The 23,210-nt window shown below is 38.0% G+C and overlaps 3 protein-coding genes across 4 annotated transcripts; all 3 read left to right on the top strand.

The window, feature by feature from the left end:
- The first annotated feature begins 363 nt into the window (after positions 1 to 363).
- Positions 364 to 9,734, top strand: LOC125280726 (mast cell protease 2-like). Its single transcript, XM_048211469.1, has 3 exons — positions 364 to 460; positions 565 to 694; positions 8,862 to 9,734. The coding sequence occupies exons 1-3, from the start codon at positions 400 to 402 to the stop codon at positions 9,028 to 9,030; spliced, it is 360 nt and encodes a 119-aa protein (XP_048067426.1). The 5' UTR covers positions 364 to 399; the 3' UTR covers positions 9,031 to 9,734.
- Positions 9,735 to 13,041: 3,307 nt separating this feature from the next.
- Positions 13,042 to 16,416, top strand: LOC125280616 (granzyme B(G,H)-like). Of its 2 annotated transcripts, XM_048211278.1 has the most exons (6): positions 13,042 to 13,100; positions 14,849 to 14,941; positions 15,029 to 15,179; positions 15,518 to 15,653; positions 15,777 to 16,031; positions 16,136 to 16,416. In XM_048211278.1, exons 1-6 carry the CDS (start codon positions 13,070 to 13,072, stop codon positions 16,292 to 16,294), a joined length of 825 nt encoding a protein of 274 aa, XP_048067235.1. In that variant the 5' UTR covers positions 13,042 to 13,069; the 3' UTR covers positions 16,295 to 16,416. The 2 variants fall into 2 exon arrangements, with proteins under 2 accessions (XP_048067235.1, XP_048067234.1); XM_048211277.1 differs by lacking the exon at positions 13,042 to 13,100 and having other exon boundaries at positions 14,393 to 14,941; positions 16,136 to 16,415.
- A 1,956-nt stretch (positions 16,417 to 18,372) lies between these two features.
- On the top strand, positions 18,373 to 21,712 carry LOC125280617 (mast cell protease 1A-like). Its single transcript, XM_048211279.1, has 5 exons — positions 18,373 to 18,578; positions 18,655 to 18,805; positions 18,889 to 19,030; positions 20,996 to 21,250; positions 21,337 to 21,712. Exons 1-5 carry the CDS (start codon positions 18,518 to 18,520, stop codon positions 21,493 to 21,495), a joined length of 768 nt encoding a protein of 255 aa, XP_048067236.1. The 5' UTR covers positions 18,373 to 18,517; the 3' UTR covers positions 21,496 to 21,712.
- Positions 21,713 to 23,210: the final 1,498 nt, after the last annotated feature.

The following is a 23,210-nucleotide window of genomic DNA, read 5'->3' on the forward strand; positions in this document are numbered from 1 at the left end:
CTGCGTCCCATTCGCATTAAAATGAGACTTTTCTTCAAATTTTAGTGCTGATGTATGTCATGAAGCCTTTAAATCAGTCTTAATCATCTATTTTAATGATATATTGTACATATTACCAACATAGAAAAGTGTCTCAGGGTATTACAAAAGTGGCCATTGCATGAACTTATGTGCCTTAAAGAAACTTTGGACCTTGCTTTTTTCCACACACCAGTGTCATTATTGGTGCTTGCCAGATGAGCTTCTTAAACATGATGGTAACAAGTTTTGGTTTTATACATAAGACCACAAGGATTTGAAAAAAAATTCCCAAGGTGTTGACATCACAAAGAGAGAAAGTCCCCACAAACAGTTATACTCTGCTTCTTCTGCAGACATTCAGTGTTTGTCGTCTTCATCATGATCACCATCATCTCTCTGCTCCTGCTGGCCTCTCTGCTGCCACACCTGACCTTCGCTGGTGAGACTGATTATAACAGCATAGCCTACTGGTTTTTAATAATAATTAATTGGTGCTGAATAAGTTACTTATAGCAGCATCTCTTTCATCTCATGTGGGTATAGTGATCAATGGCAAGGAGGCCATCCCCCACTCCAGACCTTACATGGTTTCTCTTCAGAAAAACTCTCAACATACCTGCGGCGGATTCCTAATTTCTAATGAGTTTGTCTTGACTGCTGCACATTGTGGAAAGTAAGACTGTACTTCTGAGTATCATGAATTTTCAATTTAATTCAATTTGCATTTATTTTTATAGCGCTTTTCACAATGCATGTCGTTTCAAAGCAGCTTTACAGAAACATGCACGTTTCTACATTACAATTTAGAGTAATCTGTTATCAGCGGTGACTGTGTCCAAGTAATGTCCATATGTCAAAAATGTAAAGTGCTAAAATAATATAAATCATACAGTTAGCTAACATTATGTATTCAGTAAGGCAGAAACAATGATCTCATTAAAGCAACTACAAGTTGTGATCATGATTGCAATACAATATAACGTTATAAAGAAAATTTGGCAGTGGTGCATGTTGATTCAGAGTTGGCATCATCGAAGTTCTCGCAGGGGTTCGCGCCATCTATAGTAGAACTTTTTCACCACGTGGTTCGGCTCGCTTACTTTCGGTTTGCTTTTCCACTGCAGTTAGTAGATCGTTATAGTTGCGCTGCCTCTACTGTCGTGGACCCGCACCTCGTCTACTAACCACTATACATCCATTTCTTTTTTCAAGTTGCGTGCGACGGTAGTTTAAAACAAATCGTTTCGCGAACAAATGATACTGCTGTGGCTGTTACTCGCTATTTAAATCTAGCTAGCGGGTGTATAAATCCAATGATGCTGGTAGTGACGAATGACGATTCTCTCTGACCAATCAGTGATCTGCAGTGTTTACACACATGTAGAATTGGTACGGTGTTCCGAGATTTTCGGTTTAAAAACAAAACAACATTATCTGGATTTCCGGTTGGTGACAAATGCTGAAAATGTTGCTGAAACTATTTTCTTTTCATGGTTTCCGTTTGGTTTAATTTTTCAACCGCACAGTAAAACCAAGCATCCCAGAACACCTAAATGTACGGTGGCCCAGTAGTGCACAACACAACGAAATTAAAAAAGCAAACATAAGTTCACAACACAACGGAAACAAGCCACAACACAACGAAATAAAGCCACAACACAACGGAATCAAGCCACAACACAACGGAATTAAACCACAACACAACGGAATAAGCCACAACACAACGGAATCAAGCCACAACACAACGGAATCAAGCCACAACACAACGAAATAAAGCCACAACACAACGGAATTAAACCACAACACAAAGGAATCAAGCCACAACACAACGGAAATGCTCCCGACCACTTGTGGGCTCTCAGAGCTAGGTAATATTACTATTCCTTGCCACTGTTCTATAAAGTCGACAGTTTTACAAAGATATCAATACCATGATTAGTTTTAAGTATGTAAGCATTGTATATCGACATGGTATATTAATTAAAAATCAACTACGTTCACAATAGCTTCATATTTATACTTGTGAATGATTTGACGCGATACCACGGCGCATGATAAAGGGAACATCCACCAATTCCACCAAGTGGTTAAAACGTATAATTTGTATTCATTAAAATTACTTTTAACATTTAAAAACAGACATGTTCAAATTCCAAAGGTTGTTAGTTCCTGTTGGTAAGACTGACAAGCTTTGGAATTTGAATATGTCTGTTTTTAAATGTTAAAAGTAATTTTAATGAATACAAATTATACGTTTTAACCACTTAGTGGGATTGGCAGACGTTCCCTTCATCATGCGCCGTGGTAGCGCGTCAAATCATTCACAAGTATAGGCCTAAATATGAAGGTATTTTGCACGTAGGTGATATTGAATTAATATTTCATGTCGATATGCAGTGGTTACATACTGTTTAAACTAATCGTGGTATTGATATTACTGCCGACTCTATAGAACAGTGGCAAGGAAAACTAACTTTACCGAGCTCTGAGAGCCCCCTAGTGGTCGGGAGCATTTCCGTTGTGTTGTGGCTTGATTCCGTTGTGTTGTGGCTCGATTTCGTTGTGTTGTGGCTTTATTCCGTTGTGTTGTGGCTCGATTCTGTTGTGTTGTGTCTCGATTTCGTTGTGTTGTGAACTTATGTTTGCTTTTTTAATTTCGTTGTGTTGTGCACTACTGGGCCACCGTATAAATGAGTTCGGTTGGATTATGGGCTAGCCTACTGATTTTCTTACAGGAAAATAAATAAATAAATAAAATATTGTTAAATACACGCAGCTGCCATTTGAATGATGTATTGCTACTTCTGTTACCTTATGAAGATTTAAAACTGGGTCATCCCTCTGGAAATGAAAGAAATAATGTCCAAAAAGTGGCCTATTTTGCAACCCTTTGTTATTCTCTGCCATCCATTCTTTTGACCATGTGTCACTTGTGTACCTGGATATACAATGATGATCATTACTGATATAAATGGACAATTTATTTTGTTACACAACAAAACATTCATTATTTGCCATGAATTCAGGTTGATTGGGAAACATTTTCACCAGTCATCTCAATGGCAAAAAGTGTCCCAGTCCCAGGGACTGTTGAATCTATTAAACTGTTGGATCAAAACATATTTGGTTTTATACAAAAACATGGGCCATGGACATGCCAACAACAAACTTTAGCTAATAGTCCCTTAATGTACAAAAATATGACACATAAGAAAACTATTCTCAGATCAAAAACAACATTTTTAGTCTTAAAGATTTTGACATATTTACCACTCTTTAATTTTTAATGACAATTTTTTATTTATTTAAAACAATTTTTTTAACAACAACAACACATGTATCTTACAGTGCCCCCCAAATTATTTTTATATTAATTTTATTCAACAAGGATTAAATAGATATTTAAAAAAAAAAAAAGAAAACGATTAATCATGATTAATCACATACATAATAAAAGTTTGAGTTTGCATAATATGTGTGAGTACTGTGTGTAATTAGTATGTATATATAAATACACAAATGAATATCTATTTTTAAGAGAAATGTGTTATGTACAATATTTTTTAAATAAATTAAAATAATATATAAATATAAATTATATAAATTATATAAAATTATATTAAAATTCATGAAAATAGGCAAAAACAGATTTGTTTTCTATTTTTGATCAAATAAATGCAGCCTTGGTGAGCCTAAACAAAGAATTTTATTAATACTATACTTTTGAACAGCAATACATCATATATATCAAAATTAACAAGAATTTAAGAACAATACCAGAATAGATATTAATCCTCATAAACATTTATACAGGTTTATTTCAGTTGTTACAGGCAGTGATGTACTCAATGATAACAACTAACAAAAGACCGAGTTTTAAAACATTGCAAGGTACAAATAAGGAAGATAACAATGAGCTCAACTCATTGTAGACGATAGCCTAAGGTTGTTCTGCTGTTACACATAGTGCCAGTCATACAGTTACAGACAACTGCACAAAACGTACATAGGCCTACTAATGAAAACATTATAAACTGTTAGGCATAAATCAGCTGTGACACTAAAAATATAGTTACCCTTATGGAATAATCAACTGAGAAACTCATGAATATTCATGTATGCTCTGCCTTCGGAAATCGAAAATCTCAGAAACCGAGGCTGAATCCCAAATGGCACACTTCTATGTACTTTCGCCCTACATTCCATTCGGAAGGGCTCATCCCTATGCCCTAATCCCTTCAAAGGGTTTACCCTCCAGAGTGAGAGCTTCGAAGGGATGAAGCTCTAGCGGAAGTGATGGTGTCTACGACCGACTGGGGTAGATCACTTAGAACCTCCACGTCCCGTCCAGGGACAAGACATGGAGCTTCCAGAGGTCTGGACGTGGGTGCCATAGGGTGCCCCGTCCCTGAGTCAGAAGGTCCTTCCTCAGAGGAATGGGCCAAGGAGGTGCTGTCGTGAGGAGCAAGGTCCGAGTGGGCCAATACGGAGCCACTAGCAATACCTGCTTCTTGTCCTCCTTGACTTTGCACAGGAGGCGAGCTTACACCAAGAGAGCCTACTGCTGTTCCGCAAGACCCACTACTGTAAGACTTAGACAACACTGGGGAAGCGAACCCATAGGGGACGCTGCTGGGGCCACAACCTACCCTATAGATAGGGGGAGATCTGACAGGTGACAGCAGAGCTGGCTCTGCTAAGGGAAAGATACAGGCACAACATATGGCACCCAGCCAAACATCAATGTCAGAGACGGACGTTTGGCCTGGCATCAGACACTCCACAATGTCCGAGTCACAAGGGGAGGCGGAGGAACTCGACAGGGTTCACCAAGTGGGGAACTCTACTGGAGCAAATGGATGCACTTATCCAGGGGGCGGGAGTGGCATAGCAAGCCGACACTAGAACGGGTTCTTCGCATTACTGGCTACTGGAAGCGAGTACACGGGAAGATGCTGGTTCCACACGAAGGCTATAGAATCTAGTTGGGTGTCGCCCAGCCCGTAGCTCTACAGATATCTGTCAGCGAGGCTCTGTGCGTCAGCGCCCAGGAAGAGGCATCTCCTCTAGTCTAGTGAGCTCTTAACCTGAGCGGGCAAGGCACGCCTTGGGACTGATAAGCCAAGGCAATGGCATTCACTATCCAGTGGGTCATCCTCTGCTTGGAGACAGCCTTTTCCTTCTGCTGGCCTCCGTAACAGACAAAGAGCTGATCTGAGGTCCTAAAGCTTCGCATTCTATCCACGTACAGGCGTAGAGTGCGGACGGGTCAGAGCAAAGCCAGGGCTGGGTCTGCCTCCTCCGAAGGCAGCACTTGCAGGTTCACTACCTGATCTCTGAAGGGAGTGGTAGGAACCTTGGGCACATATCCAGGCCGGGGTCTCATGATAAAGTGAGAGTCACCGAAAGGTCCAAAGGTCTGGACGCGGGTGCCATAGGGTGCCCCATCTCTGAGTCAGAAGGTCCTTCCTCAGAGGAATGGGCCAAGGAGGTACCATTGCAAGGAGCGTCAGTTCCAAAAACCTGGTCAGAGTGGGCCAATACGGAGCCACTAGCAAGACCTTGGTAAAGCCGCGGGGTAGGACTTTGTACTGATATGCCCGACCCTCAAACGTAAACCGTGGGAAGGGTCTGTGCGAGGCAGAATTGAGACATGAAAGTACGTGTCCTTCAGGTCGATCGTTGCTCCCTGCTGTCTGGCAGAGAGAGGCTGCTACTTTGCAGTCTTAGCAGGGGCAGAGGACGACGCAGACGGGTGCCCTCTGAGACGAGCAGACTGAGGTTGCGCAGCCAGTGGTGGGGTGGAGGCAGCAGCGGACCGCAGGGACAGGATGTGTTTTATAGCCTCAGTTGGCTTCTGTGCGGCCAAGAACAGGTGGGCAAAGCTCTCGAACGTGTCACCGAATAGGCCGAACTGACACATGGGGGAGTCCAGGAAACGATACTTATCGGTCTCCCTCATCTGCCAAGGTCAGCCACAGGTGGCGCTGCTGGACTACAAGTGTAGTCATCGCTTGATCAACGGAGCGAGCCGTCACCTTAGTTGCCCGGAGGGTGAGGTCGGTGGCGGCATGCAGCTCCCACAGCAGCTGTTGGTCAAGACCACACTGGGGCATGTCCATGAGCGCTTTGGCCTGATAGACCTGTAGCAGGGCCATGGCATGCAAGGCAGAGGCGGTCTGTCTGCAGGCTTCGTAAGCTTTCTCCGTCAGGCTTGACGAGAATTTACAGGCCCGGGATGGGAGACGCGGTTCACCGCGCCAGCCAGCGGCTGTTGGACACAGTTGCATTGCGATGGCTTGCTCGACTGGGGGATCCCAGAAACCGAGAAGGTTTGGGACGCAGTGGAGGATTCCAGATGAGCCCGACCTTTTTGGCGGCCCGGGAAAGCATAGCTGTCAACTCGGGATCGGCTTTGGGCATTGCTAAGGTCCCAGAGGCAGGTAGCACAGCCGAGTCTTCATCTCCCGAGGACTCAAGCTCACCTTCCGGTGCCGCAATCGACATCTGTTTGTCCGCAGGTGCACTAAAGGAAAGGGATGGTTGCTCGACAGAGGGGCCAGCACAATCCTCCAGCAACACCACAGGCTGCAGTGTTGTTGAGGGAATAGGGGCAGCCCTAACTGTGATCCTCAGGTCACCCTTCCTACACGCTGACGCGCCAGAGCCAGAGAAAATGGCCGAACGGGGCATAGGGGAGGGGACCCCTGCTCCCTGAGAACCAAGGAACGAGAGTCTAGACCTCAACACTGAGATAGTCATGTTCGCTCTGTGAAAGCTTGTGGCTTCGCTGTAGCATGACAAAACAAAGGCTCTTCAATAACAGGTTGGCTCCAAAGCGAAAGACAGAGTACAGAGTTACATCCACTTTCGTATTTATATGCGCCTTGTGGGGGCGGTGTGCATTATGCAAATATCGCACGCCAATTCCATTGGCTTGTTTAGTTTCACTCAAAGTTGATAGGGCTCTCTGGCGATATCCCAATTCATCGGTCACTACTGATGTACATCGAATGTGACTGACTGAAAGGGAACTTAAGTTAACACTCTGAGGTCTGAAGGTATCGCCGGCGATACCACAGTGGTTTTTTCTTATCAGTGTGAAAGAGACTCAAAATACTCCGTCAATGTTGCACATACAATTAAGAGTTATACACCATTTTAATCTGTGGAATATCTTCTTTCATTTGTGAACACTCAGAGTAAAAACAAAATGTTGTGCTCTTTGTAAAATAAAGAAAACTAACATGATGCGTGATCTCTCATCTCCCTCTGAACGAAGTCCAATCTGATAGTTCTTAGAAAATGAACTGTAACTTAGTGAATACTAATGACAAAAAAATTACACTTATGTCTAAAAAAACGTTAAGATGTCAGGTTTTAAAACATGTAAGTCAAATCGAAAACAAACCTTCTGTGTTTATGTAATCTGTATGAAAAGAGAGCCATGTCAGAAGTCCGTGATTCAGCTCATTATCCGCTAATGTGGCCACGCCCACGGAGCCAGCGCTATTCAGACGCAAATTCAGAGGCAATACATGCATTCATCATCTCAATCGTGTATTTATTGTCTTCAAAAGTGTTTTGAATAGCCATATTTAGCGATCTCTTGCCTCTGTTAGTTCCTTGATTGTCACATGATATTCCTCTTCTTTTACTGAGGCATTTGTGGACAAAAGGGGCAGAGCGCCCTCCGGCTGCAAGTATGAATGATGAAAACACAGTATCCAGCACTCATAGTAATGACAATAAATATAGAATAATAAATATTATCTCTGTATAGAAAATTGATATAAACATATGAGAATCCATCAATATTTCTCCAAATGTGTATGCTTTTAAGCATATTAAGAAATTATGGTCAATATAAGATTTTAAGAGTCAAAATGTGAAGCTTGAGTCTTAGATCTTTTTAATGATGTATAGTTTGTCAACTGCACATCAACATTTAGGCTCTATAATATAACAAATATAGTAGCCTATATGAAATGCCCTAGAGGTAGGAATGTTCAGACGCTTTGCATTACAGAAATACATTACATTTGAAAGTATATTAAAATAGAAAACCATTATTTGCTTAGTGACTTGAGACTTCTTTTAAAAACATTATAATGGCATTATAATGTGTTCAATATTTTGACTGGTAGTGTAATTTAACATAGGCCTATACAAAATTTTCTTCATATCATGTGCAATAATACGTGCATGCATGAGATCACAAAAATCATGTTTTTTTGTCCTGAGTGGACTTTAATCCTGTTATTAGCATGATCACAGAGGGTTTTTTCACAGCCTACCTGACTGAAAGGCCTCATTAATATGCAAGTCATTTCAGGTCATTATTATTCAATTCTTTTGTCTTCTCAGGTGAGAATCACCCATTATACATGAGGATTCCCGCCTCCTCGCATACTGTGTTTCTTGACCAAAAGTGTCTTAGAAAATTTAAATCTCTCTATTGTTTTATATGAAGGAGTAGGAAGGATAATTTTTACTTCATTCTGAAGCAAAAACTCTAGTCTACAACCTCCAATACCTAGAAGTCTTATGAACACAGATTTAATATACTTTTTTTGGCCTTATTTCAGTGACTTAAGTTTTTTGTTTTTTCAATAACCACGCATAAACATTATTCCTTCAAAAATACAAACATGTACGTACATGTTCCTCACATATTATTGTAGCCTAGTTTGTGCTGAATACAGTGTAATGACACTTTTTCCATTTATATGTTTATGAACAACTGAAAAAAGCACAAATGTCAGGGCATGTCAAAACTTCTCCAGGGCCCCAAAAATCCTCAGACCCCTGAGGGTTAAGATTAATGTTTCCACAAACAGAAAAGAAGAGCTGACAGTTGTGGTTGGTGCACATGACCAACGAAAAGGAGCTGTCCACATTAAAGTGAAGTCCTATTACAGACATCTGGATTATAGTGAAGAATCTTGGCAGAATGACATCATGCTTTTGAGGGTAACAAATTGCATTTATACCAGTTGTTCAAAATGATTTAAACACATGCCAACACACGTAAACACACGTTACAGTAAAGGCAACACACACACACACATGCAAAACAGCATCTCTTCAGTGTACTGAGTTTGTGGTGACAATAAATGGGTTATTCCCACATACCTGATCATCTGTGGTAAAGTCTCTAACCGGACACTCTGTAGTGGGTCTGTTATCAGCCAGCAAATTCACATAATCAAAGAAGAGCTACCAGTAGCCACTCATTTTTACAGTTGGTGTCATATGGTGTTGGGTCATCTGAAATCTTCATAAGAAGTTTAAAGGGTACATAACATGCACAGTTTCAGCCAATCTCATGTTAATCTTGAGTACCTATAGACCCAGATAGCAACATTGTGTCTGCCTAGATCCGGCCCACATCTGGCACATGTGGAATGATGATCTGGCCCACATGCTGCACTGAATTACTGCCCTTGTGTGGGCCACTTCTGTTTGCCAGATCTGGGCCACAAGCAAGCCACAGCAATGCCACATGTCAGCCAAGTCCGTACAATGAATTCCACCCTTTATTACATAATAAAGTGCCATGCTCGAAAAAAACCTGTCCAAAATCTGTATGAAATCTGAAGAGTATTTTTGGCACAGAAATACTCCGTCATACGTCCAACTCGTTTTTTTTTTTTTTTTTTTAAACTTCGGCCATGTTTAGCATGATAATCCAACTCTTTAACAATGTAAATAATTCAGAATGCATGAAACAGCATTAGACCCCCCCCCCCCATTTAAAACTAAAATCTTATTTAAATGGTTTCATCATTCCTTCACAATCTTTTCTGAAAGAATAAAGAAACCTAAAAGCTGAAGTTAAGATTAATGTTTCCGTAAACAGAACAGAAGAGCTGACAGTTGTAGTTGGTGCACATGACCTATGAAAAATGAATGAAGGAGCTGTCCGCACTGAAGTCCTACTACAGACATCTGGATTACAGTGAAGAACCTTTTTGAAATGACATCATGCATTTGAGGGTAACAGACTGCATTTATACCAGTTGCTCAAAATGATACCTGCTCATTTAAACACATGCCTGTTAACACTAATTCAGTTTTTGGATTGCAGCTAGAGAAAAAAGTCGAAAATAATAAAAATGTCAAATGGATTTCTATACCAAAGACAAAAGGAGACATCGAAGCACATTTTGATTGCAGTGTTGCAGGATGGGGACGTTTAGTAAGGAATGGCACTCCAAGCCCAGTCCTAATGGAAATGAACATGAAGATCATGAATAACAAAATATGTGAAAATATTTGGAAATGGACGTTCTTCTCAGCTGCACAAATTATGTGTGTATATGGCAAAGGAGGAACCTGTAAGGTATGTAAAAAGGTTTCTAAAAATGTAATAATGATAATATTAGTAATTAACAAATACAATAATAGAACAATAAATAAACACATTTCAATGTATATAACACTTACAATGCATGAAGTAGTCTCAATGTGCTGAAGAGAGAAAGGTAATAACTGGATTTTTAGTGACGCACTGATCCTTGAATTTTAACATGGGGATTCAGGAGGTCCTTTGGTTTGTGGAGACGCTGCTGTTGGGGTCGCATCTTTTGGAAATCGCTGCAATTCACCTGAGCATCATGATGTGTATACTAAGATTTAAGCATACTTTCAATGGATCAAAAATATAATTGAAAAAAATTATTGACTTTATAATAATAAAGAAAGATCTGTAGTACTAGTGCTTAATAAAAAATGTTTCCAAATGTTTAACAAATGTTTCCCCACATCTTGTTCTAAAAAAGTGTCATGTTTTAAGAAAAATAAATCAAATGGTCCTCAGTGTTACAACCTCTTAAAATTGCAGTAACTTCCTGTCTAGATGCATTATGCAAACTGTTTGCTCTGCATGCTATTTTAAGAAAGACCACAAATGTATCTAGAAAAAAATGCTTCAAATGGCTCTGCTCCAGTGCAATGTAAGCATAGCAGGAAATTATGGAGTCAAATTAATGCCTTAAAAGTTTTGCACAAAAATAAAGTTTTGCAAAACAAAAAAAAGAATTGAGCAATAAAAAAATGTTTTGCAAACAAAAATAAAGAATTGCAAAGGAAAAATAAAGTATTGAGCAGAAAAAAATACGTTTTGCAAGCAAAAATAATAAATTGCAAAATAAAATAACGTAGTGCAAAAATAAAAAATATAATCAATTACAAAAATCAATGACAGCTGTAATCCTATTTTATCTTTGCCACATATTTTTCATGCTCAAACCTACTAAATCATTTGCAACGCTCATTTTATTCTGCGTTTCAGTCAAGCGTGCGCTCACGATACCGGCTTTCGTTTGCGCTGCACTGTTCTGTGCGGTTCTCTTTATGGCACTGGATTTGACGTGGGGGTGGAGTCAAGAAACGGGGGCACGCCCCCGCGAAACACGTCATCGGCAGGAGACGCAGATCGCAACAGAACAGATCAAGCATAGAGACAGAGCGCATTTATCATAATCTGAAAACCATGCCCACCGGGGGAAAAACAATCCAACCGTCTCCATTGACTTTGTAATGCATGAGGCTGCCTCCTTGTCTTTTCTGACTCATTACAAAAAAAACAGAACAATGCCTAAAAGCTGCTGTGTGACAAGGTGTACAGCTAACAAGCTAAAAAACCCAGAAATAAGTTTTTATAAGCTGTCGACCCCAAAAAACGAATGTTTAAGGACACAAAAGTGGATACAGGCAGTGAGACAGAGCACAACAGGTCATATTACTATAAGAAATGCATTGGAGGGGGTCGTAATTGGCGACAACATATGCTAAACAAACCAACAAAAACAAACCATTCATTATTTTTAACCATGTCAAAGAATTATTTCACCTGTCGCTGATTACGTTCCCCTCCAATGCATTTCGCGGGGGCGTGCCCCGTTTCTTGACTCCACCCCCACGTCAAACCAGTGCCATAAAGAGATCCGCACAGAAAAGTGCAGCGCAAAAGAAAACCGGTATCGTGAGCGCACGCTTGACTGAAACGCAGAATAAAATGAGCGTTGCAAATGATTTAGTAGGTTTGAGCATGGAAAATATGTGGCAAAGATAAAATAGGATTACAGCTGTCATTGATTTTTGTAATTGATTATATTTTTATTTTTGCACTACTTTATTTTATTTTGCAATTTATTATTTTTGTTTGCAAAACTTATTTTTTTCTGCTCAATACTTTATTTTTCCTTTGCAATTCTTTATTTTTGTTTGCAAAACATTTTTTTATTGCTCAATTCTTTTTGTGTTTTGCAAAAACTTTATTTTTGTGCAAAACTTTAAGGCATTAATTTGACTCCATAGGAAATACATTAGACTGAATATGTAAAATAATCTTGTCAACGCAGTTAGGGTCATGTGACCTGTTTATCATTGCATATGCAAACCTGAATTAGGATAGTAAGTCTCTTGAGCACTAAGCATTTTTAAAAGATACAGATAATTGTTTACATGTGTGCGCCCTCTAGCGGTGTAGCCTGTAAAAACCTATGTACATTTCTTAGGAGTTTCATTAAAGCTGCTGTAGGTAACTTTTGTAAAAAAAATTTTTTTACATATTTGTTAAACCTGACATTATGTCCTGACAGTAGAATATGAGACAGATAATCTGTGAAAAAATCAAGCTCATCTGGCTCCTCCCAGTGGTCCTATTGCCATTTGCAGAAATACACCGCTCCCGGTAAGAAACAACCAATCAGTGCCAGGAGGAGTGTCTTAGCAGTGTCAATCAATCAAGCTCGCGTGCGCGCTGATCTCACCCCTCCCATGCACAGCGCCAGCGCATACAGGCTTCAAGATTACCGGTGTGCCGCAGCTTTGCTTATGGCGGAAAAACAATCCAAACTGCCAATTCCTCGAGTGGCACCTGCTCATAAAATAAAGACGGGTAAACGGAAAAAGACAGATGACGATGATAAAAAAGCCAAAAAGAAAGAATTAGATAGAGCCCGAAATAAAACGAGGGTAAATATCGGTGCGGCTTTTCCGAGGTGGAGGGAGCTACGTGTCCTGAACGGATTAAAAACCGATGCAGAGTCAGCCACATTTCTGCTTGACAAGTAAGTATCCCTGCTTGATTTGTTTAATTTTTTAAGAACTACACAACTAAGATAATTTCAAAACAGGACTGACAAATTATGTATGGCATGGTTTCTTGTAGATTTCAGGGTGGTCCTTTGCATATAACATCGTTTTATTTCGCCATAAGCAAAGCTTCGGCACACCGGTAATCTTGAATTTGACGCCTGTACACTGTGCATGAGAGGAGTGTGATCAGCGCGCACGCGAGCTTGATTGATTGACACTGCTAAGACACTCCTCCTGGCTCTGATTGGTTGTTTCTTACCGGGAGCGGTGTATTTCTGCAAATGGCAATAGGACCACTGGGAGGAGCTAGAGGAGCTTGATTTTTTCACAGATTATCTGTCTCATATTCTACTGTCAGGACATAATGACAGGTTTAACAAATATGTAAAAAATATTTTTTTACAAAAGTTACCTACAGCAGCTTTAAGTTAAAACTAAGCAGAAACATCTTTTCTTTTCTTTTTTGTTTCATCTTATGAGAAAAAAACTCCACTTCGAATGGCTAGATTTACATGATTTACAAAATCCTTGATTTTGCGGCACGTTTTCTTAAAAAATGCGATGGAATATGTGGGATATTTTTGCAATTTTATGCGATGAAATTGCGGGAACTTGCAAAAACTGCGGTTTGATGAAAAAGAGAAAAAAAAGGTGATTTCCCCCAACACCCTGTTCTCACTAGGCTACTACCTTAATGTAAAGAGTAGCCTAATTTCTTATTACTTCCTATGATAAGCAAGGATACTAAATCACAGATTATTTAAATTCTCATTCTGTTTTATTTCAGACCTTAATTAACACATGGCTCAAACTTACAAAACATTGAGTCAAACAAGTTCTGTAGCTTTACAAAAGGAATATTCAACGACTTCTGTAAAAATATATATATATATATATATATATATATATATATATATATATATATATATAAAAAATGTGTGCTTCCTGTTTTAGAGGTAGTTATACAAAACAGACATCTGTTAAATTAAGTGCTTCCAATGCACAAAGTTCAATCTCTTACTGCAACGTAAATTATTTTGCATACTACTAATATACTACTTACAACTGTAAGGTTTTGGTACTGTTCTGTAACAAAAAAGTGCAATCTAACAACTGTCATGTAACACACCGGGAAACTGCTTCGCGCGGTCTTTTGCGATTATTTTTGTTGGCAAATGAGAATGATTTGCGTTCTTCATCATGGTTTCACCCTGGTTTCACCGCGGCTTGCAGATGATGTTCACGTCGCGTAGTTACGTCACTTCATAAGGTTCCCATGGCAATAGGGGAAAATAATGGCGCTTTACTTGTGTGAAGTAAACGCAACATTTTTCAACTTTCTACTAAGATATATGTGACTTTTTTGCAACGAAAATACAGGAATTATGAAATCATGCTAGCCCCGCATATTTTGCTTGCTGAAATCGGCAATTTATGCGGCGAAAGTGCGGCGTAGGCTATTTGAAAAAAATGCGACCCCCGCATAAATATGCGGACTTTGGCTGTTTATGCATTAAATCAGGCGATCGCATAATCTCGTTTTTCTGGAGGGACTGTTCAAAGCTCTGTGCACTGTCAGCATGTTTCATCATCTCATCGCCAAGCTACAAAGATTATCTAATCTTATTATCAGAGTTAATGACACCACAAACTGAAAGAAAAACTTACTGGAAGCTCAGTGTCTCCACCCACCTTTTATATATATTTATACCATGTTTAGCCAGCAAGAGCTCATCGATCGTCATCTTCATCATGACCATCATCATCTCTCTGCTCCTGCTGGCCTCTGTGCTGCCACACCTGACCTTCACTGGTGAGACTGACAAAACAAAATACTAATAACTCAAGTTAATATGAATCAGTGAGTAGGAAACATAATAACTAACAATATCTCTCTCAGCTCGTGTGAATGTGGGTATAGTGAACGGCACAGAAGCAAAACCTCACTCCAGACCTTACATGGTTTCTGTCCAAGCGAACAAGCAACACATCTGCGGTGGATTCCTAATTTCTGATAGATTTGTCATGACTGCTGCACACTGCAAATACATGTAAGACCTTGTTTCATCTGCAATCTTGAGTTATTCAATTATATTATTGTTATTAGCTTAAATTAGCTTAAAATTAATAAGTGATACCTATATTATTAATTATTGCTCAATACAATACTTATGTTATTATAATATTATAAATAATTTAATAATAATACGCAAGCTAATTATAATTAATAAATAATTATTAAATTTATTAAATTATTTAAAATTATTTATACATTTCATGACTACAGTACAATCATATACTGTACTGTAAAATATTCGTCCTGACATCGGCAACCAAACCACCACACTTACAGAAGTTATTGCTAAATATAACTTGTTTCTTTTAACAGTTTTCCAGTTCTAACAGTTGTGCTAGGTGCACATGACCTACAACAAAAGAATTTGGACCGACTCAATGTGGATTTCTACCATGAGCATCCGGACTATACCAATGGATCCTATCATAATGACATTTTGATTTTGAGGGTAACAAACTGCACTTATTTAAATTGTTCTAGTGGTCTGGTCTGTTTTATATTACACTTCTCACCCCCATCTGGAAGACGATCAAATCTTTCTATTAATGATGATGCCGTTTTTGGTTTACAGCTTGAAAAACATGTGGAACCAAACAACATTATCAAGAAGATATCCATACCAACGAAAGAAGATGATATCGAAGCAGATACTGTTTGTAGTGTCGCAGGATGGGGGAGTTTAAAAACAAATGGGAAAGGAAACAACCGCCTCATGGAGACAAATGTGACGGTCATGAATAACATGAAATGTGAAAGTAAATGGGGGAAAAAAGAATATGCAGCTTCACAGATGATGTGTGTATATGGCAATGGAGGAAGCTGTGATGTATGTAAAAAACACAACAACAGAGTAACCAAATGTTTATGTGTCAGTGAAGTTACAAATTATGACAAATCATGACTTATGTGTTGATCTGTGTTTATTAACAGGGGGATTCTGGAGGTCCTTTGGTTTGTGGAGACACTGCAGTCGGTGTAACATCCTTTGGGGACCCTAAGCAGTGTAATTCACTTGAACTACCTGAAGTTTATATTAAGATTTCAGCATATCTTCCATGGATAAAGAGCATTATTGGAAATGTTAATTGAATTAATTGCAGATTAAATGGGGTGATTTTTGTTTTTTTGAAAGTTGAGTTGATTTCCCCCAAAATCTTCATTCAATAAACATAATAAACATTGTAATATGCAAAAATATGTACTTTGTGTTTTTTCTCAATGAAGGAATAAACAAACAAAATATAAATGACAGTGGTGGTGAGAAAATAGGTTCTAGAGTATATTTGAGACTATAGTTTAAATTAATACCTTTACATTGCATGACAGATTGACATTATCCTGCATTGTATAAGCATTTGTTTCATGTGTCATAAAACAGAAATAGGCTTCTAGGAAATGTCATATCCTTTTTATTTTCCTGGCAAAAACATCCTGAGTCCTTCACATAAAAATCAGTCTACAGGCTTCAATAGACAACGGAAGTCTGGGAAGGTCCTGTTTTTTAAGTTTCATTATAAACCGTTCACACATTGGCAATAAAAAAGGGATTAATACATGAAAATTCTCACAGACATTAAGAATTTTTAAGAACCCATTTAAAGACATTTGAATCCTGGGGGAAAATGTAGCACAAAAATATTATGTTGGACAAATGTTTTCAACATTAATAAAAAGAACAAATCTTTCATGTGCAACAACTAAGAGACTTCTTTCAAAAACATTTAAAAAATCTTCCCAGTCTCAACCCCAAAATTTTGAACAGTAGTGTAGTTTTTGGTCTGTATACACTACAAACACATATATTGCAAAAATTCATAAACATGGTGTTTGTATAATATAAGAACCAGTGTTGGGGAAAGTTACTTTTAAAAGTAACGTGTTAAAATATTGCATTGCTCTCTAAAAATGTAACTAATTGCATTAGTTATAATGTGTTATGTTACTTTTTCTCACATTAGCTGGGCTTGCTTGTTCTATTTTTGGCAAATGTTAAGGCCCTATCACACAAAAAGTGAAATGAATAAGCCTCAGGTTGAAGGAAATGCAAATTTCCGCTTGTACAATACAGGGTGCATGGTTGTAATGAATAATCAAAAGTCAGCAACAAAAAAATGGTTAATAAAGTATAATTAAGTAAAGAAATGAGATTTAATACGTAAAGTATATTTGTGTTATTAATTATTGCAGGTTTGCATAATATTCAGTTTGCTTTTCACTGTTTTATTCATTTTGAAGAATACAGAATCTGTTTTTGTGCAAGTGAGATGAGTAAATGCATGTTCACATTTAGTCTAGAACCACAAAAACCATCATGTTCACACAGTGCAAACAACATCTCTGCATGCTCACGATTTCTCAACATAAGAATGGAAAAGGTGTCAGTCAATAAATGAGAATTTATTTTAAAATTACTTATTTTAAAAGTAACTGTTATTTTATTGTTAATTTTGAAAGTAATGCATAGTTACTTGGAAAATCTGATTATGTAACTCATTACTTGTAATGTGTTACCCCCAACACTGACAAAATGCTATTTTAAACTCACAATCTTCATTCTGAGTATTTCTTTCTGATAAGATCTGCTAGCTCTCTTTTTTACTCAATTAGTTTAAAATGATAGTACGTTCTGATAAAAAAAAAAAAAAAAAAAACTGTTTCCTGTTAACATCACGTGCAGCCAGTATCTTGAGTTGTAGTCTGATATGGATTTTCTGCCTGACCTGTTCGTTTTTAATACATTTTAAGATATTTTAATTCCGTTCAGTTAATTTTAAATCATGCTTGCCTTGATCACAAGTAAGAGCATTTCATGTGCAAATTCGTTTTTGCTATTGACAGACAGTTGTGGAGCTTATGAGCTCGGCTGTGCCACACAACTGTAACTGTTCAACCATATCCACCCTGGCCACGATGAAAATTTTCACTGCAAACTTTTTTCTTTCAATGTTATCAAAATTAGTAAAAAATGTATTTTATTATTTAAATGTTTTATTTGAGTTGCATGCACTATAATGCACAATTCTCAATTTTCAATCTACATTTTCTGTAAGATTTTTAGCACCAGAGAAGCAGTAAATAAATACATCAAGGTCTTTTTTTCTTTTCAACATATGATTATAATTCTAGTGAAAATGAGTCAGTGAGTCCGTCATTAATCACTTGGTCTTGTTTACAGCTTACTTGAATTTGATCATTAGATATGACATTGTGGTGCCCTGGAAGATGGTCTGATAAATAGTTACCAGAAGCTCAGTGTCTCCACCCACCCTTATATTTCTACAGTGTTTTGAGAGCTCACTTATTGTCTTCATCATGACCATCATCATCTCTCTGCTCCTACTGGCCTCTCTTCTGCCACACCTGACCTTCACTGGTAAGACTGATTGACTTAACTGCATGTTGATTAATCTGGTTAATAATATAATTAACCGTCTCTCTCTCTCTCTCAGCTCGTGTGAATGTGGGTATAGTGAACGGCACAGAAGCCAAACCGCACTCCAGACCTTACATGGTTTCTCTTCAGAGGAACTGGCAACATGTTTGTGGTGGATTCCTCATTTCTGACGAGTTTGTCTTGACTGCCGCACATTGTCGAGAAAGGTAGTGTATTGTTTGGCATTTGACATGCTATACTCTAAAAGAAAAAGCTTATTATATTAATATAATCTATTTTATAATAACAGATCAGAGACTTTAACAGTTGTGGTCGGTGCACATGACCTAAAAAATAAGACTGAGGGTTCAGTGCGCATCGGAGTGATGTCCTACCACCAGCATCCAAACTTTACGGTGGAACCTGTTATGAATGACATTATGCTTTTAAGGGTAACAATCTCTACTCATTTCAGTTCAAAATGATAGTGTGGCGATGACACTGTTTATTCTCTGTTATAAATGTGTTTTACTTGATTCACCTGCGGTTGGGAGGAGGTGTCCGGGAGGAAAAGAGTTAGGAGGGAGGGGCAAACACAGCGCGCGGAGAGTAAAGGAGAATTGAGTTGAACGTTAGTCAAGAGGAGGAAACGTTAGTCAAGCTCTTTCTGCGTTTTGTTATTTTTGGGGAAGTTAAGACACCTCCTGATACCCGCGTTTTAGTTTGTAAACGTTGAGGAAATAAACCACAGCCCGTTCGGCTTTCAAACTGGATTCTCGTCTCCTGCCTGTTTCTCCTGGCAAAGTGCAAAACGTCACAATATCTTATTAGATAAATATTTATACAATAACCTTATATCTTTAAAAATAATAAATAACTTAAAATATGAGATATATTGAGCCCCTAAAGGGATGTGGTGGTGAAAAAAAAATTGGCAGGATATATATATATATATATATATATTAAAAAAAAAAGTATTTAATTTTTTTTTTTTAAGTATGTTCCCTCGCAAAGATATTTGCATTCCCTCGCAAAACTTTTTGCATTCCCACCCAACTTGAACTTGTTGGACTCAAAAGAAATGCGGTCAGTGCTTAAAGGGATAGTTCACCCAAAAATGAAAATTTGATGTTTATCTGCTTACCCCCAGGGCATCCAAGATGTAGGTGATGTCTGTCAGTTCATATAATGTATGTCAATGGGAAATCCATCTATAAGAGTAAAAGAAACATGCACAGACAAATCCAAATTAAACCCTGCGGCTCGTAACGACACATTGATGTCCTAAGACATGAAACGATTGGTTTGTGCGAGAAACCAAACAGTATTTATATAATTTATTACCTCTAATACACCACTATGTCCAAATGATATAAATACTGTTCAGTTTCTTGCACAAACCGATCGTTTCGTGTCTTAGGACATCAATGTGTCGTCACGAGCCGCAGGGTTTAATTTGAATTTGTCTGTGCATGTTTTTTTACTCTCATAGATTTTGTTACCATTGCCATGCATTATACGACTGACAGACGGCAACGGTTGGAGTTAAAAATCTTCATTTGTGTTCTACTGAAGAAACAAAGTCACCTACATCTTGGATGCCCTGGGGGTAAGCTGATAAACATCAAATTTTCATTTCCCTTTAACTCATGGTGTTCAGTAAAGTTTGCAATATCACAGATTCGAACTTCCCGGATCAATAACTCGTGAGCTAAACGTTGTTAAAACACAGATTCTGAAGTGTGCTTACAATGGACATTTTACTCTCCCATCAGGCCACGTGAGAGGATTTGTGAATGGTGATGATGAAGCAACACAACTGAAACTGGTAGATCACGTGATAAGGGCAACATGGCAAATGCTTGACTCAAATGAAGTACATCCAGATTACATTCATATATTCATATTATATAGAACTTTTTAGTGGTCATGAAGTAATTACTTATTCAAAAATTAGTACCTACTCAAGAAAGTATGCAATTTCGGACGCAGCCTCTGTTTCTAAAGCTTTGCATATGTAAATGCTTTCGTATTATGGAGCTCAGGGGAACGCAAAACATTTGCGAAAGAACGCAAAAGCATTGACCGATTATTTTTCCTCCCATCTCATTTTTTTCCCCCACCATCATATGTCCCTTTAGGGGCTCCGTATTACTTAGATGCTGTCAATACATCCTTATTGTGCATTTCAGCATATAGGCTATCTGAACGTACAAAGATGGATCAGTACAGGCTTGATCAGAAAATAAACCAGACAAAAAAATCTCAACTTAAGGGAAAAGACTTAAAACTGGTTGTTCTGATCAAACAAAATAGAATTTAAAAAAATTGGAAAACCGTCATTCAATGAGATTAAATCTTTACAGTATATTATTTATAACTTTATAAATCTTCTATTATATGATTTTGTACTACAGCTGGATAAAAAAGTCACACAAAACGAGAAAGTCAACTGGATATCCATACCAGTGAAAGAAGAGGACATTGAAGTGCATTCTGTGTGCAGTGTTGCAGGCTGGGGAAGACTGAATATTAATGGCTCCCTTAGCAATCGTTTAATGGAGACACATGTAAAGATCATGAATAACACAGAATGTGAAAATAAATGGGCAAAATACAACTATTCAGCTTCACAGATGATGTGTACATATGGCGATGGAGGAAGTTGCACCGTAAGTACAGTAGAAGATCATCTGTCATTTGATCCACACACTGACTGATATATGAAGCGCACTTAATCTTTGTGTTTACATAACAGGGGGATTCAGGAGGTCCTTTGGTTTGTGGGAAAACCGCTGTTGGGGTCACATCTTTCGGTGACCCTGATCTCTGTAATTCATCTGAGCTACCTGAAGTTTATATGAAGGTTTCAGCATATCTGGCATGGATACATACATTTATTGGAAATGTTTATTGACATTTACATGGTTTTGACTTGAATTTCTCCAAATTGTTTCAATAAATGCTCCATGTGTCAATCATCCATGAGTCTATTTTTTTATCTAGCCCTAGTTTGGCGTTTATGCAAGAAGGATTTTTTACACAAGGAAAAGAAATGCATGTAGCATCAACAGGACTTTTATTACAGTGTAAATAAAATACTGCAAAACTCTACTTCTTCGCATACATTGGTTATTTGTCAGTTTCCTTGCACTGATGGTATGACTTGGGCTAGCTTTGGGTTGACCCTACATTCAAGAAAATGAGGAACATGTGTTTGGTGGCTTCAGCCTTCAAGCTTTTTATACTGTATCATATATAGTGGAAACTTTGTGAAAGACCACAAATTTTTCACCAACAGTATCTTTGCTTCCAAAACTAAAACCCCCTAGTGATGGACAATTACTTATATTCCATTATGTCAAGTACATTTAGAAAATAAGGCTTTTATGGAAGTGTGGGTTAGCAAATGATTTCTTGATTATATATATATATATATATATATATATATATATATATATATATATATATCTTGTATTATGACAAATATCAAACAGGGCTAGTCTGTCCTTGTAATGTAAAAAAATAAAATATTTGTTAGAAACTTTGAGATTAGTCACAATTTTTCTTTAAAAGCAGTTTTTCACTTAATATTTTACAACAAATTTATAATATTTTGGAATGTATTTTCTACTATACAAATTTTAATAAAACTAAATATCAAAAATATTTAGCTGCCTTATATTTTTGTCTTCTACAAGAGGTTATTCATATTTGGGGGTAGTATCAAATTCTTATTACTATTTTTATTATAAACATCTAATTGAATAACACAAAAACCTTGTTGATGTTTATTGATGGTCTCTATGGTATGTTCAAACATATTTTGGGTTTCTTATATTACAATATATTAAAACAGCAGTGTTCATGTTTCATATGGGAATTTCTACTGTTCTTGACAGAGGACAGTTGTGGTTCTAGCAGCATATTGTGAAGTTCTACCACATCCATCTTGAACATTGTGAAACTGCACTGCACTTTTACAGCACAAACCATCTTTGATTGGGAAAGAATTTTAAAGGGGGGGGGTATAATGCTATTTCATGCATTCTGACTTATTTACACAGTTAAAGAGTTGAATTATCATGCTAAACCTGGCCAAAGTTTCAAAACACGAGTTGGACTTATGACGGAGTATTTCTGTGCCAAAAATACTCTTTCAAATCTTCACAAACTTCGGGGTCTTTTTTTCAAGTATGTGTCTGTGTGACATCAGAATGGTCAGAATTCCTTGTACGGGCACTTCTCCCAGAAGAGCGAGCACACACGCGTCGACCAGAGCGAGAGAGCAAGAGCACGCTCATCAACGTGCTTTGTTCGGGTTTTTACGGAAGTCACAGGACTTTAACGAAATCAACAATGTCACCAAAGAAGTGTGTTTTTGGTTGTGAGGGAAAGATAACCTTACTTCCCAAAGAACCCAGCGTTAAAGGGAGCTGAGAGTTTTGTACTCACACATTACATTGATGCGCTCTCAATATTTGTTATTAAAATAACCATAGAAACTGATAGTTGCAATCACTTTTTTATTGGTTAAAATGAATGGAGAATATCTTGTGTTTTTCCGTGGCTGCTTGAGCCCTCAGGATCGCCGCTTATAGTTTAATAAACAAGGCCCAGTTCTACGCTGGA

The sequence above is a fragment of the Megalobrama amblycephala genome, linkage group LG12, assembly GCF_018812025.1.
Source record: "Megalobrama amblycephala isolate DHTTF-2021 linkage group LG12, ASM1881202v1, whole genome shotgun sequence".
Classification (NCBI taxonomy): domain Eukaryota; kingdom Metazoa; phylum Chordata; class Actinopteri; order Cypriniformes; family Xenocyprididae; genus Megalobrama; species Megalobrama amblycephala.